At 63.3% G+C, this 13,195-nt stretch overlaps 5 protein-coding genes across 5 annotated transcripts; 2 read left to right on the top strand and 3 right to left on the bottom strand.

Moving 5' to 3' along the window:
* Positions 1–447: 447 nt before the first annotated feature.
* MICPUN_104615 (heat shock transcription factor) lies at positions 448–2,112 on the bottom strand (the record flags this gene model as incomplete). The annotated part of the gene is made up of 3 exons (XM_002506693.1): positions 448–1,506; positions 1,775–1,937; positions 2,051–2,112. The coding sequence occupies 3 exons, from the start codon at positions 2,110–2,112 to the stop codon at positions 448–450; spliced, it is 1,284 nt and encodes a 427-aa protein (XP_002506739.1).
* Positions 2,113–2,675: 563 nt separating this feature from the next.
* Positions 2,676–4,059, top strand: ATG8 (autophagy-related protein 8). The gene is made up of 4 exons (XM_002506838.1): positions 2,676–2,780; positions 3,167–3,222; positions 3,347–3,399; positions 3,545–4,059. Exons 1-4 carry the CDS (start codon positions 2,741–2,743, stop codon positions 3,768–3,770), a joined length of 375 nt encoding a protein of 124 aa, XP_002506884.1. The 5' UTR covers positions 2,676–2,740; the 3' UTR covers positions 3,771–4,059.
* A 177-nt stretch (positions 4,060–4,236) lies between these two features.
* On the bottom strand, positions 4,237–6,660 carry MICPUN_64847 (predicted protein; the record flags this gene model as incomplete). The annotated part of the gene is made up of 3 exons (XM_002506692.1): positions 4,237–5,429; positions 5,608–5,892; positions 6,120–6,660. The coding sequence occupies 3 exons, from the start codon at positions 6,658–6,660 to the stop codon at positions 4,237–4,239; spliced, it is 2,019 nt and encodes a 672-aa protein (XP_002506738.1).
* A 103-nt stretch (positions 6,661–6,763) lies between these two features.
* MICPUN_64846 (predicted protein) lies at positions 6,764–7,921 on the top strand (the record flags this gene model as incomplete). The annotated part of the gene is made up of 3 exons (XM_002506837.1): positions 6,764–6,964; positions 7,139–7,233; positions 7,366–7,921. The coding sequence occupies 3 exons, from the start codon at positions 6,764–6,766 to the stop codon at positions 7,919–7,921; spliced, it is 852 nt and encodes a 283-aa protein (XP_002506883.1).
* Positions 7,922–8,087: 166 nt separating this feature from the next.
* MICPUN_64845 (SNF2 super family) lies at positions 8,088–12,851 on the bottom strand (the record flags this gene model as incomplete). Its single annotated transcript, XM_002506691.1, has 1 exon — positions 8,088–12,851. The coding sequence occupies one exon, from the start codon at positions 12,849–12,851 to the stop codon at positions 8,088–8,090; it is 4,764 nt and encodes a 1,587-aa protein (XP_002506737.1).
* Between the last annotated feature and the right edge of the window lie 344 nt (positions 12,852–13,195).

The raw sequence follows: 13,195 nt of genomic DNA, 5'->3' as shown, positions 1-13,195 counted from the left end.
TGATGCGCGCCACGCGCTGCCAGGAGCGGTTTTTCACATGGGCACGATGCGCGCTCACGTAGCCGCTGACGCGCGAGTAACAAGCGGCGTGCCGTGTCTTTAGGGTCCGCGCCGTGTCCTTAGGGGGTGTGGGTTGGGTTTTCAGGGTTTAGAGTTTAAACAGCCGCGAAGCGGCTCGTCAGCCATTCCCTATACACATCACATCCTGAGTAAAACCTGCACACGCAAACCTGCACGCACGTCACGGTTATATGATGACGACCAAACTGCCAAAGGAAGCCGCACGAAGTCTTCTTCCTCTCACAATCGAGAGCACATTCTTCGGCTAGAGGCGCATGAAAGTTACATAAAGCTATGCGTTGCCCGCATATGTGGATAACTCTGACGACCGGGCTCCGTACGTTCTTCGAGGACAGTCGAGGTCGCCTCGACCGTTCCTCCTCACGGCTATTGGCGCGGATACATAAGACCGGGCTGCGCCGCGAGCCCCGCGCCCAGTCCCCCGAGGTTGAGCCCCGCGCCGTTGGCCAAACTGCCGCCGCCGCCGGCCAACCCGGCTCCTCCGCCACCCCCGCTCCCCGGGTCGAGTCCCGTGCCCGCCGAGTCCAGGCCCAGGCCCAGGATGGGACTGACGCCCACGAGCTGATTCGACAGACCGGAGATGGTCGCCAGGGTTTCCGAAGCCGGGTCGTTGGGGTTGACCGGCGGGGGCGGCGCCGGCTCTGGCTTGGGGGCGAGAGCGGAGGCGTTTTGGCTCTGCATCAACGGCGCCTCCCTTATGGTGATACCGCCCAAATCGAGCTGCTGCTGCTGCTGCTGCGACTGCAGTTGCTGCAGTTGCTGCAGTTGCTGCAGTTGCTGCTGATTCAGGTGCAGTTGCTGCGCGTGCTGCTGATTCATGTGGTGCTGCTGCAGGTGCTGCTGCAGGTGCGCGGGCAAAATACCACCTCTGATGTTGATCCCGCTCGGCCCGATCGACCCGTGCATGCCGCTGCCCACCGCCATCGCCGCCGCGGCGCCCGTGAGCCCGGAGAAAACCGACGCCGGGAGCGAGGTAGAGGTGGAGGCGGTGGCGGGGATGGGGATGGCCGCGGTGGGGGCGGAGGCGCCGTTGAGCATCATCGTCTGTTCGTTGATGAGGATGCCGAGAAGTTGCTCCTGGACCTTCTCCACCGAGGTGAGCCGGTGCATGAGGTTGGCCATCTCGATCCTGGACAGCTGGAGCTGCTGGGTTACGATCGCCTCGAAGGTATCCTGCCGGTTATCCTGGAGCAGGTGCCCGTCCATGGCTCCGCCGCCGACGTTTAACCCCAGCGCGGGGGTGCCCGCCATCCGGCCGAGGCGTCCGTATGCACCCGTACCCGCGTACCCTTGCGCATTCCCTCGACCCCTGCCCCGACCGCCGTCCAGTCCTTTGCGCTCGATGAACTTGAGGTTCTCCGCTCCCCCCTTGAAGAATCCAGGGTTGGCGAAGCTCCAGCTGCCCTGATCGACCTTTCGGAAGCCCTGTGATGTCAGGTGGGGCGGGGATGTCAGGAGGACGTGTTGAGAAGAAACACAAATGTCCACAAAAATCTCTGCCGTCAAAAAGTTGGCGTCTGCCGTCAAAAAGTTGGCGTCCGGGAAGGCGGGGCGGGGGGGCGGGGGCCGGTCATGCGCCAATCCCCGGGGGGGCGTAGGGCTGCGGGATGCGGTCACGATACCGATGACGAGGCGAAGAGAAATCCGCGGTCTTTCCGGGCGGGGGTCGGGGCGGATTGGCGCGGGGACTCACGTAGGAGTTGAGCTGCCTCACGAAGCTGCTGAAGTTTGTGTGCGAGAAGTGCTCCGGCATCACGTCCGTGGTGAACCTGTTCACGTCGTGGACGGTGAACTGCTTGCCGTCGTCGGACCAGGAGATGATATCCGTGTATCTCTCCTCCTCCAAGAACATGTACCTGCGGGATGTGGCCGGTCGGGGCGCGAGTCAGGGGCGAAAGTCGGGGGGATTGGCGACCGGGTTTGCATGGGGATTCGTGTCGTCTACCAGAGGATTGAAGCCGGGACTCACACTTTGTGCAGGAAGCGGGGCGCCGGGCCGAAGTGCCTCCTATCATCGACGTCCGTAGCCATGGATCCGGGTGTCTGAGATCCGAAATCCGGTCGCGCACGGGGATCTCGACGGTCGCGCGAGCGCGGACACGCCGTCGCCGCGCCCCCAAGACAGACTCTCGCGGTCGTTGTGTCTTTCAGCCGACGAGAAAATCTGTCGCCGACGAGAAAATCCGGAGTGGAAGGAACTTTCCCTGTCTTCTTCCTCTCTGTCTGAGAGCACATTCTTCGGCTGGAGGCGAAGGTAAATGTTACATAGAGTTGTGCGTTGCCCGCATAATTCTGACACACCGGGCTCCATACGTTCTTATGCGCCCATTTCCAGAAACGATTGAACAAGCAGACAAGATGCCTATGGCCGACCAATCTAATTGGATAATTCCCGCACAAGATGCACGCGGGAGAGGTGGTCGGAAAGCCGCGGGAAATGCGGAAACGTCGATCTAATTTGCCCTGATCTCTACGCTCGAAAATCGCTTTTTTGCCACACCCGTTGGTGAAAATCTCGGCTCCTGATTGGCCGATTTTCCCGGGAATCACCCCGGTCACCTCGCGCGCACCCATTGACCGGGCATTGAGCGTCGCACGACGAGGCGAGGCATCGCGAGACGAAAGGAAAATCGACCGCACGGCGCACACGCGACCCAAGATGTCCGCTCGCTCCACGTTCAAGCAGGAGCACCCCCTCGGTGCGTTCGTCGACGCGGCGCGCGAGCCCGGATAACGTCTCGGTCCTGACGAGGCAACAACGCGACCCCTCGGTTCGTGCGCGGGCCGCGGGGCGCGGGGATCGCCGCGCGACGCGGATCCGTCGTTGCTCCTTCAGGGCGTACGCCCGTTCCCGATCCTTCCATCGCATACCGAACTCCTCGTCGCCCGGATCTCAAGCGCGCGGTCCCTCACCGCGCGCGGGTGGCGCTCGGGGCCGGGCCCGTCCGCGCCTCGCGGGAGCTGTCGAGTCGGCCTCGACCCCCCCAGATCCAACCCCCGGTCTGTGCACCCGAGCTCCGTTCTGGGACTATCCCATCGATCGAAGCGTCCTCTAACATCCCATGATTCGTCTCACCCATCGCAGACAAGCGCCAGGCCGAGGCCCAGCGCATCCGCACCAAGTACCCGGAGAGGATCCCGGTGCGTCGAATTTGAATATTCCCCGCGCGCGTTTGGCTCCAACGATCCACTTGCGCCGATTGAGAGCCCGGGCCCGAGAGACCGACCATTTCTCACCGCGCGCGTCCCCTCCCGCGTCCCGCAGGTCATCGTGGAGAGGGCCGAGAAGAGTGACATCCCCGACCTCGACAAGAAGAAGTGAGTGCGCTGCCGCGACCAACCGCGACCAACCGCCCGACGCCGCCCCCGCCCGACGAGGCTCCGCCACACTTGTTTTTTTCCCTTTGCCCGCGTCGACTCCCCCGCGCTGACCCGCCCCTCGCCCCCACCCATCCCCGCCCAGGTACCTCGTCCCCGCCGACCTCACCGTGGGACAGTTCGTCTACGTCATCCGCAAGCGCATCAAGCTCTCGCCGGAGAAGGCCATCTTCGTCTTTGTCAACAACGTGCTGCCGCCCACCGCGGCGCTCATGTCGTCCATCTACGAGGAGCACAAGGAGGAGGACGGCTTCCTCTACATCGCCTACAGCGGCGAGAACACCTTCGGCGGCCTCGAGGAAACGGCGTGAGGCGAAAACCGCGGGATCGAAGACGACGAACTGAATAGGAGGGTGTGAGAGGGGCGCGGTCGTCGCGCGAGCGGGGGTGCGAGAGGCTTCGACCCGCCGGGCCTCGGAGGAGTTGAGCCCGGGGGTCGGAGGCGTCAAACACCAACGCGAGCGCCGCCGCGATTTTGCGTCGCGCCGCGTCGAGCCGGAGACGGCCCGAACGTTATGCGCGCGCGCTGTACTAGCTAGTAGGCATTGGATTCGTTGTACCAGTATAACAGACCGGGATGGACGCGTCTCGCTCCTTCACAAACAGGTTCTTTCGTACAAGACAATCCTAATCGTCGAGCGCCGTCAACCCGGATCAGTCGGGTCGAGCGCAATCAACTTGCGATGGACTTTATGTCGTAAAGCACATCTTCGGACTAGGCGCCCCTTTCCGGGCTGAACGTGGAGCGCACGCGACTCGCGTCCGTTACGTCGAGATTCAAGGCGGCATTGACTCGTGTTGGTGCAACCCGGCGTCCAAGAGAACGTCGGGCAAGAGGAAGTCGAGGTCGTCCATCGCGTCGCGAAAGTACGTCTGCAGCGGGGGCGGTTCCGCGACTGCCGTCGATCGTCCCGACCCGTGGATGTCTCCCTCGTCCTCCGCTGGCACACCGACGACCCCGTCAGTGCAGAGCCTCCTGATCTCGTCGTCGCAACCCTCGCCGACGGCGTCGAAGTTGGCGTCCGGGTTGCCGCGGATGCACACCTGGATGTACGGCGGCTGGTGCTCCTCTCGGGGCGGGAAATGTCTCGGTACCCCGTCGCGCTCCTCGACGACACTCCCCGCCTCCTTCCACATCTGGGACGTCTTTCCGTAGATTTGTTCCGCCTCGTCGAGGGTTCCTTCGATGGTTCGCTCGGCGAGGTACCTCCCGAGCCGCCTCGCGTGTTCCAGCGAGAGCGTCCGCTCCTTTTCCGACGAGTACGCCGGGTGCTCGTCCATCGTACCAACCATCTTCACCGTCACGTCGAAGTGACCCCGAGGCTCCTTCGGGCACGCGGGACCTCTGGATACGGCTGAGCGAGGAAACAAGGCGGCGTTGATGCGCGGCGAGTCGAGGGGATCGTCGGCGGGTAACGCGCGAGTGAGGTTAGACCTCTGCTTTTCCTTCCCTCTCCGAGCCCGCGGCGGTGGCGTAGGACCCGAGGATCCCTCGGAACCCTCTCGGCTGGTCGTGTTCGCCAGATGCGAAGGCATTCTCGACATCGAAGGTACGGGCGCGGGTTCCGTGGAGTCGACCGCACCACACTCGAGCTTGACGCCCAAGTCTCCGCTTTCGAGCTGGGCGGGCGTGAAGCCGCCGTCGATGGAGTCGAGCGTTGCGGTGATGCTGCAGGGCACACCCTTCGCCGAGTGCTGCTCGATGATCGCCCGGATGTTTCGCTCGCTTTTGCACCTGAACAACCCGGCCACCTTGAGCAGGGAGCCGGCGTGGTTGCCTCCGTGCCAAGAACCTCCCCGAAACTCCTTCACCCGGATGGCGTCGCCGCGCGCAACCTCGCTCGTCGACCCCGCCGCCGCGGCGCAGGCCTTCTTGCCCACGGAGCGCGTGCTCGCCTGCTTGATCTGCTTGATCTGGACGGAGTCGGCGAGGGGTCGGGTCTCCTCGAGGTTGATGAACTTATGACACGCTGCGATGGAGGGAGAGGGTACCCGGGTTACGTTGGTGGGGCAAAAAGGTGGAAAGTGCTGGGAAAAACGCAGATTTTGCCCTCGACTGCTCGAGGCAAGCCCGAGGCGGGCTGGGGAGAATTTGAAAGAATTTGAGAGACGGCCTCGCTCGTCGCGGGCGCGCGCGCGCGCGCGCACCTGCTTTCACTCCTTTGACCTTCTTTCGATCTTGAGGGTCGATCTTGAGGATCGGCGCACCCGGAGTCTCGGCTCTTGCCATCGGTCCGCGCTCGCTCCTCGTGTCAGCAGCATCGAATGCGCCGAAGGGTCGCGTATCGTCCCCCAACACGTCAGACGCGCGGAGGGCCTTGGGGGGTCCGCGGCGGGTTCGGCCGGAATCTCGCAGGAACCCGTCGTCCGAGCCGTAAAGCTCCATCACCGACTGAGGGTCACCGACGGGTATTATCCTCGCGTCATGGAATCCTGTGCGAGGAGCGGACAGGGGGCGCGTGAGGAGGCGTCGCATTTCATCACCGCTGAGAAAACCACGAGAGGTGTTGAGAGAGGTGAGATCTATTGCACGTGCGTTCCAGACGCGGCGCAGTCGGGCGAAGGCGATCTCCGCCCACCCAGGCCCGGGCGGCGTCGCGGGCATCAAAGGAGACGTTCGTCGATTAGACGAGTACGCACCTGGCATGTTGTCCGCGCACCGAGGGCGGATCCCGCGCGCAAATTCTGGTCGATCAGAACATTGGCTGGCGGCTCGTGTGGAGCAGTATGTGGAGCAGTGTGGAGCAGTGTGGAACAGTGTGGACGTGTCTTTTCGTGACTGTTCGTCATGTCATGGCTCGAATATCTCGTGGCCGGCGCATCCGACAGACACACTTCAGCCGATTTTTGCGGTGAATTTGAGGACATTTGAGTCAGCAATTTTTCGCATATCCGCCCGCAGAAGATTTCTGGATCGCATAAAATTTCGGATCGTCTCCTGATTAGCCTGGAGCGGTTCGAATTTGCACGACGGTGAAAGTTCTTCCCGAACAGGCCTGAAAGTTCTTCCCGAACAGGCAACTGACAGCATGTGGAAAAAAAAAAGAACCACAAATTCCAAAAAGCGCCAGCCAATTCTCCATTCCCCCATTCCTCCTTTTCCTCCGACAACGCCGTGTATCTCAGTTTGCGTACGGGTTTTCGGAAGTTCCTTGGGAAAAGCGAGCGTCGGTTCAGGCGCCACTTCCCAGCGCGCGACATCGCAACGGAAGACCTGCAGAGACACCGCGACCCGCAATCGATACGCTCGGACACATCGCCGACCCGATACGCTCGGACACATCGCCGACCCGTAAAGACAAGAATGCCCGCGCGTCCCTACCACAGCAGCGCGCCGAAGCAGCCCCGACGGGTCCCGCACCACCTCGTCGACAAAAAGAACACGTGGGGAAAAGTGCAGACGGGGATGCGCGAGTCCTCCTGCGAGTCCAGCGACTCGGAGATCGAGTTCAACGGTGCCAGCAACACCGAGATCACGACAGCCCCTGTGGCCGTCTCCTCCGTGGTGCGATTCCCATCCCCCTCATCAAAACCTCCTCGGCTCCCGCCCCTTCCGTCTCGCCACAAAGGTCCGCTTCACAACTGACGACGGAGGGACGGTTTAGAATTAAATCCGAGCACGCGACCAACGCGCGGACCTTCGCCATCACTGACCCGGAATCCCGCGCTCTTTTGACAGCACATGACGAAAAGCACGCTGTCGCAGGTTGCGATGCTCACAGAGGCCGCCGCGGCCAAGCTCTTCAACATGGGAACCACCCGCTTCAAGGCAAAGTGAGTTCGCCCCGTCGCCTCCGCAACGTCCGCAGGTTTTCCCGGCTCGAGCTTTTATTTCAATTTAGGAAACTGTCTCGACCAGCTCACCCGTCTGACTGATTCGCGACCCCTCTTCGCCCTCTTTCTAAGGTGCCGAAACCTTGGCGTCGACCGTTGGCCCCACCGCAAGCTCCAGAGCCTGAGTAACCTGTACACGGACCTCAAGGAGCACATGGACAGGAGCGAGAAGGGCTCGGTGAAGCGCCAGCAGTACAGCAACGACATGGCCGTCATCAAGGCGTACAGCATCAGGCTCGAGTCTGACCTCAGCCTCCTTAACCAGTTCTACAACGGCAAGAAGGCGTGGCCGGATGAAATCCTCAAGATTCGTCAGACCATCTATAAGAAACGCCACGCGAAGGTTCTCAGCGAGAAGAAGAAGAAACTGTCGCACGCGGGAAAGCAGGACCAAAAGAGGCAGCTCCCTGTCGTCAAGTGTGAGGCGAGCGACTCGGAGGTAGACATCAAGCAGGAAGCGAGCGATTCTGAGCAGTTCAGTGTCGACACGAAGAAATCTACTGATTCTCTTTGCGTCGTCATGCCCGAATGCATCAACGATGGGACCCTGATGATGAGGTCCCTAGAGTCGGGGGGAGCGCACATGGTTGGGGACAAGGACGATTACGTGTTCTGGGCCATGTTGTGATGGGGAGGGTGAGCCGGGGTCGAGTGGCTCATTTCCATTCACTCATTCATTCATTCATTCTAATTCATTATCTATTATTTGCGTCGGATTTATTTATTAAAAAGAAAGCGTATGGCCCAAGGCTTATCTGCTCAACGTCGTCTGTTGCTCGCCGCCCGGAGTTTTGTCACGCCTCCTGCTCGACCGACGCGTCGCCCGGCCCCTCCTCCGCGGATGCGAATGCGCCGGCAGTCACGCTTCGCTCCAGCAGAGGCTTGTATTCGGTGCAATCGTTCACCCCTGGAAGTTCCTCGATGAGAAGGCGGATGTGGGGGAGCGAGTAGCCGAAGAACTCGGGCCCGCTGATGGCCGTCTTCTTCGCCTCCTCCCCGTTTGCCCTTCGCACCGTGGTGACACGCCTGAGCACCTCCGCCCACGCCGCAGTTGCCGACTTGGCAACGATGGGCTCATCCAGTCCCTCGTCGGCGGTCAGCCTGAACAGGGGCTTGCCCTCGTCGTCGCCCTCGCCGCGAACAATCTCTTGAACCCACCTCGTACGAGGACCGTTCGGATCGTCGCAGCGCATGTACTGGCGGGTGGTGCGGTACCCCACGGGCAGGATGTACGCCGCCGAGTGGAAACCCGGCGCGTCTGGGGGTTGAACCGCGCCCAGGCTCTCCAGCGTGACGCCATGGATCGGACCCACCGGTAACACGACCTTACCATCCTCGCCTCGGGTCAGCAGCGATATCTGATGCACTGCGCGCGCATTCTTGTCCATGCTACCCACCGCGGCGGTGGCCCTTGCTCCGCCCCCCCTGCTGCCCTTCTCCCTGGGTGGTCTAGGTCCCCTGGCCGGCTTGGCCTGCTTCGGCGCGGGAGGCGCCACCGCAACCTTGCCACCGAGGGCGGTGCACAGACGACGCAGTCGCAGGCTCAGCACCCGACCGAGAGGCCACTCCGGGACGGCCATCTCCTCACCGGATTCAACTGCCGCCGCGACGTCGCACTCGCCGTGAACCCCCGCGACGGCTCCTGGTTTCAAACGTTTCGAGGCGCTGTCCACGTTATGGGGCGCGTTCTCCTTGCCCTCGAGGTCCGGGGACGATCGTTGGTCCAGGGACGATCGTTTCCGCTTAGAATTTCCCGCGGATCGCGGCGTGCCCGACCCTTCCCGGAATTGCGACTCGGCGGCGGCGGCGGCGCGCTCGAGGGCGACTTCCAGCCCGAGCTCGACGTCGGCTCTAATGGCATCGTACCTTCCCCAGCCGTGGCGGAGCGTGCCGACGATCAGCGCCCTGTCCTCCGCCTCCGACCACCACGGCGCGGGAGGCTCCGAGTACTTGAACACGGCTCGCACTTCGGGGATACCCTCGAGCCAACCCGCCGAGTCTGAGGCTAGCGCCGCCGATTCGCCGCCCACTTTCTCCACAGCCCACGCCGCCGCGCGCAGGAGCTCGAGCTTTGGCATCTCCTCGAGCGCACGCTGCCGAACGTGTGAGGCGAACTTGACCTCGCCGAAAAGGGCAAAAAGGGTCGCGTCCCCACCCTTGTCGGGCTCGAGCGTGCGCTCGTCGACGCCGGCGCCCACCGCCGGACCGGAGGATGCGGCAGAGAGCAGAAGCGGGCATGAGCCATCCGTCATAACCTGGGACGCCTCGAGGACGAAACGTCGGCAGAACGCGGCGATGGCGGATACGGTCTTGTCCTCCGCGAGAACAGCCTTGGACCCCTCGTGGATCCTGTTCCACTGACCGTAGCCGAACGACGCGAGCTGCGAGAGAACGCGCTTGCGCTCGGTCCACGTCCACACGAAAACCTCGGGCTTGCCGTTCTTCATCCTCGCAAACGCAGCCTCCTCCTGCCTGAGTCGCTCTGCCTTCTCTGCGGCCTCCTTCTCCTCTCTCAGCCTCTCCGCCTCCGCGGCCTCTGGCATGAGCTTTTGCCAAAAGTCCGGGTCGTCAAGCGCGATCTCGTCCGAACCGTCGCCGCCCTCGCCGGTGAAGGTCGCCGTGGCAAACATGCTCTTCTGCGCATCCGACGATTTCGATGTGTCGTCGTCCGAAGCCTCGACCACCCTGCGCTCTGACCGCGCGAGGATATCGTCGATCCCCTCACCCGCGAAAGCCTTTGTCCGGGCGTCGCCCTCCGCGCAATCCTCGGACAGGGCGCCGTAAGCTCCATGCTTCAGAAGCCTCTCGATCTCAGCCGCCGCCCCGCGCCGCTCCTTATTGTCTATTGCGCCGTTGCCGCTGTTGAGGTTGCTGCTGAAGATGGCCTGCTCGAGGCCGAGCTTCATGGCGGCGCGGTCAAGCATGTCGCGCTCGTACGTGGCGCGCATGACCAGCCGGTAAACCTGCACGGGCTTGGTCTGACCGATGCGATGCGCGCGAGCCAGCGCCTGGGCGTCGTTCTGTGGATTCCAGTCGCTGTCAAACACGATGACGGTGTCGGCGGCGACGAGGTTGATTCCCTGGCCGCCCGCGCGGGTGGACAGGAGGAAGAGGAAGGCGCCCTCGTCACTGTGACCGGCGTCGGTTGCGTTACTGCCGCAGCAGAACCGGTCGATTGCAGCCTGGCGCGCCCGGCCGGTGACGCCGCCGTCGAGCCTCTCATACGAGTGTCCCCTGTTGCGGCAGTAGTCCTCGAGGACGTCCAACACGCGCGTCATCTGGCTGAAGATGAGCGCGCGGTGTCCGCCAGCCTTGAGACGTGGAAGGAGCTTATCGAGGAGCTGAAGCTTTCCCGAGCACGCGACGAGCTCCGCGGCTGTGGCCGTCTTCGCGGGCCGCTTACCGCCCTTCTTCGACATCTGCTGCGACACAAATGCCTCCTCGACGCCGTCCAGAAGGAAGGGATGCTGGCAGCACTTTCTCACCTCCATCATGAGATTGCTGAAGTTGGCGAGGGCGCGATCGTCCTTGCTCCCCTGGCGGAGGAACGAAAAGTTGCGCTCGAACAGCGCCCGGTAGCACTTCTTCTGGAGTGGCATCAGCTCGCACTCGACGAGCGTCTCAACCCTCGGAGGCAGCTTGTGCTCCACGTCCTGCTTCAAACGACGCAGCAGGTACGGCGCGAGCACCTTGTGCAAAGTCTCGACCTGTCTCGCCGCGGTCATCGCCCCGAACGCCGACTCGAACTCATCCTTGGACGCGAAACGCCCGGCGTCCACAAAGTTGAGCAGCGACCACAGTTCGGCGGTGTCGTTCTGCAGCGGCGTGCCGGTGAGCAGCACCACCCTCTTCGCAAAGTCGAGGGTGCGCAGGTCCCGCTGCGCCTTCCCGCCGCTGTTCTTCAGCCTGTGCGCCTCGTCGATCACCAGGCACGACCACGGGATCTTTGCCAGCGCCGATCGATCCGCCTGAACCATCTCGTAGGTGGTCAGCACGACATCCGCCCGGTAAACATCCGCCCGGTAACCATCCGCCCGGTCAACGCGCCCATTGTCCGACTGGGACTCGACGCGTTGTTCGGCGTTCGGAGCGTCCGAGTCCGAGCCCTCGTTCGTGACGAGCCGCCCGTCGCCGTAGGATATCTCGTGGCGACGAATGCAGACGCGAGCGGCGGGTGGACCGACGTATGCGACGACGTGAGCGCCCGGCACCCAACGAGCAGCCTCGCGCTCCCAGTTGACCAGCGTGGACAGCGGGACGACAACGAGAGCGGGGCCCCGAGTCTCGAGGCGGGACGCGCGCTGCGCCCGGAGCACGTAATCGATGAGAGCTAGCGACTGAGCCGTCTTACCGAGGCCCATCTCGTCGGCGAGAATGCAACCGCGCTCGCGAACCACGAGGTTATGCGCCATCCATCGCACGCCCTCCTTCTGGTACCCCCGCAGCACGTCGCCCTCGCTCCCGTACCACTCCCTGCTCGGCGCGAGTTCGGCGTCGGCCTCGACGCTCTGAATCGTGGAACCGCCCCTCGCACGGCGCGCGGCATCCAGCTTCTCCTCTCGCCGGGCCTGAACCGCCCCGTAGGCGCGCAAAGCGACGTCGCCGCCGGACCTGGACTCGACCCACTCGACGGGCTCCCAGGTGGCATCCTCGTACCCGAGCCCGCCGCCCCACCTGACGAGAGCCTCCCGGCGCTCGGGTGACGACGTCACTCCGGGCGGCGCTGGACTCGGTTCGCCGTCCTCGGCCTCGGGGCGCGAGCATCGGTCGCGCGTCGCGACGATGGATGCGACGTCGAGGCACGCCCGGCGCACGGCGACGCACGGCCCAGCCAGCCTCGGGTGCCTCTCCCAGAACCTGGCGAGCCTCTGCGACGCCACGCCCGGGTTCATCGCGGCCGTCAGGGCCGGGAGAGGCACCCATGAGCAGTGCACCAGCGCGCGTCCCTTCCACTTCACGAGGATATCGACCCCGTCCTCGTCGGGGGTCCCCGAGTCCGCGTCCACGGCGTCGACACTCGCTCGCCATCCCAGCAGCTTCTCCACGGCGGTGGCGTCCTCGGTCATCGCGCCGACCACGTTCGTCTCCACGGTGGGCCACTGGTCGACGGGCCACGACGAATACGGGGTGGTATCCTCCGCCATCGCCTGCGCCGCGTGCATCGAGCCCTCCGCGCCCGCCTCGACCGCGGGACCATCGGACGGTCCGTCGGGGTCGACGTCGCAGTCGCCGAGGACGTCGTCCCAGAACGACGCCTCCGCGTTCGCCTTCCTCTCCTTCTCGCTCTCGGCGTGGGTGGGAGACGATGAGCCGCTCGTGTTCATGAGCTGCTTCGCCACGGCGGCCTCATGGTCGTACTCCACGAGCTCCATCGCGGCGGCTTCCATGTTGCCCGCGTGCGAGGCGAGCACCTCGGCGATGACCGATGGGTCGATCTGGTCGAAGGTGCGCTCCAGGCTCTTCTGCTCGGTGTGGTACGCGCATCGTCGGGCGGCGGCGCGCCTGGGCGCCCTCTCCCGCTTGGATCCCTCCGAGTTGTGCGTGTCGAACGCTCCCATCTCTCCGGGTTTCGGCCTCGCGGGGGACGAGTGGTGTGCTGGCAACAGATAAAAACTCCCCTGTTTGAAATATTTGAATCGAGGGTTGGAACCAGAGGCAAAACACGCAAACAAAATCCGGTGTCCGTGTGGGCAATTAGTCAGGAAAAAAGATGTATTGTGTCTTCACCCGGGTTCGAACCGAGGACCTTTCGCGTGTAAAGCGAACGTGATAACCAACTACACCATGAAGACCACTTGCTGCGACATTAATAATTATCACGCGAATTAGACTGACTTCCATATGGAGGAATCTTAGAAATATGAAAGAACCACTTGGCCAGTAACCAGCTGCCCGGGAGTCC

Source organism: Micromonas commoda, chromosome 16 (assembly GCF_000090985.2).
Source record: "Micromonas commoda chromosome 16, complete sequence".
Classification (NCBI taxonomy): Eukaryota; Viridiplantae; Chlorophyta; class Mamiellophyceae; order Mamiellales; family Mamiellaceae; genus Micromonas; species Micromonas commoda.
This window is presented reverse-complemented; position numbering and strand designations above follow the sequence as displayed.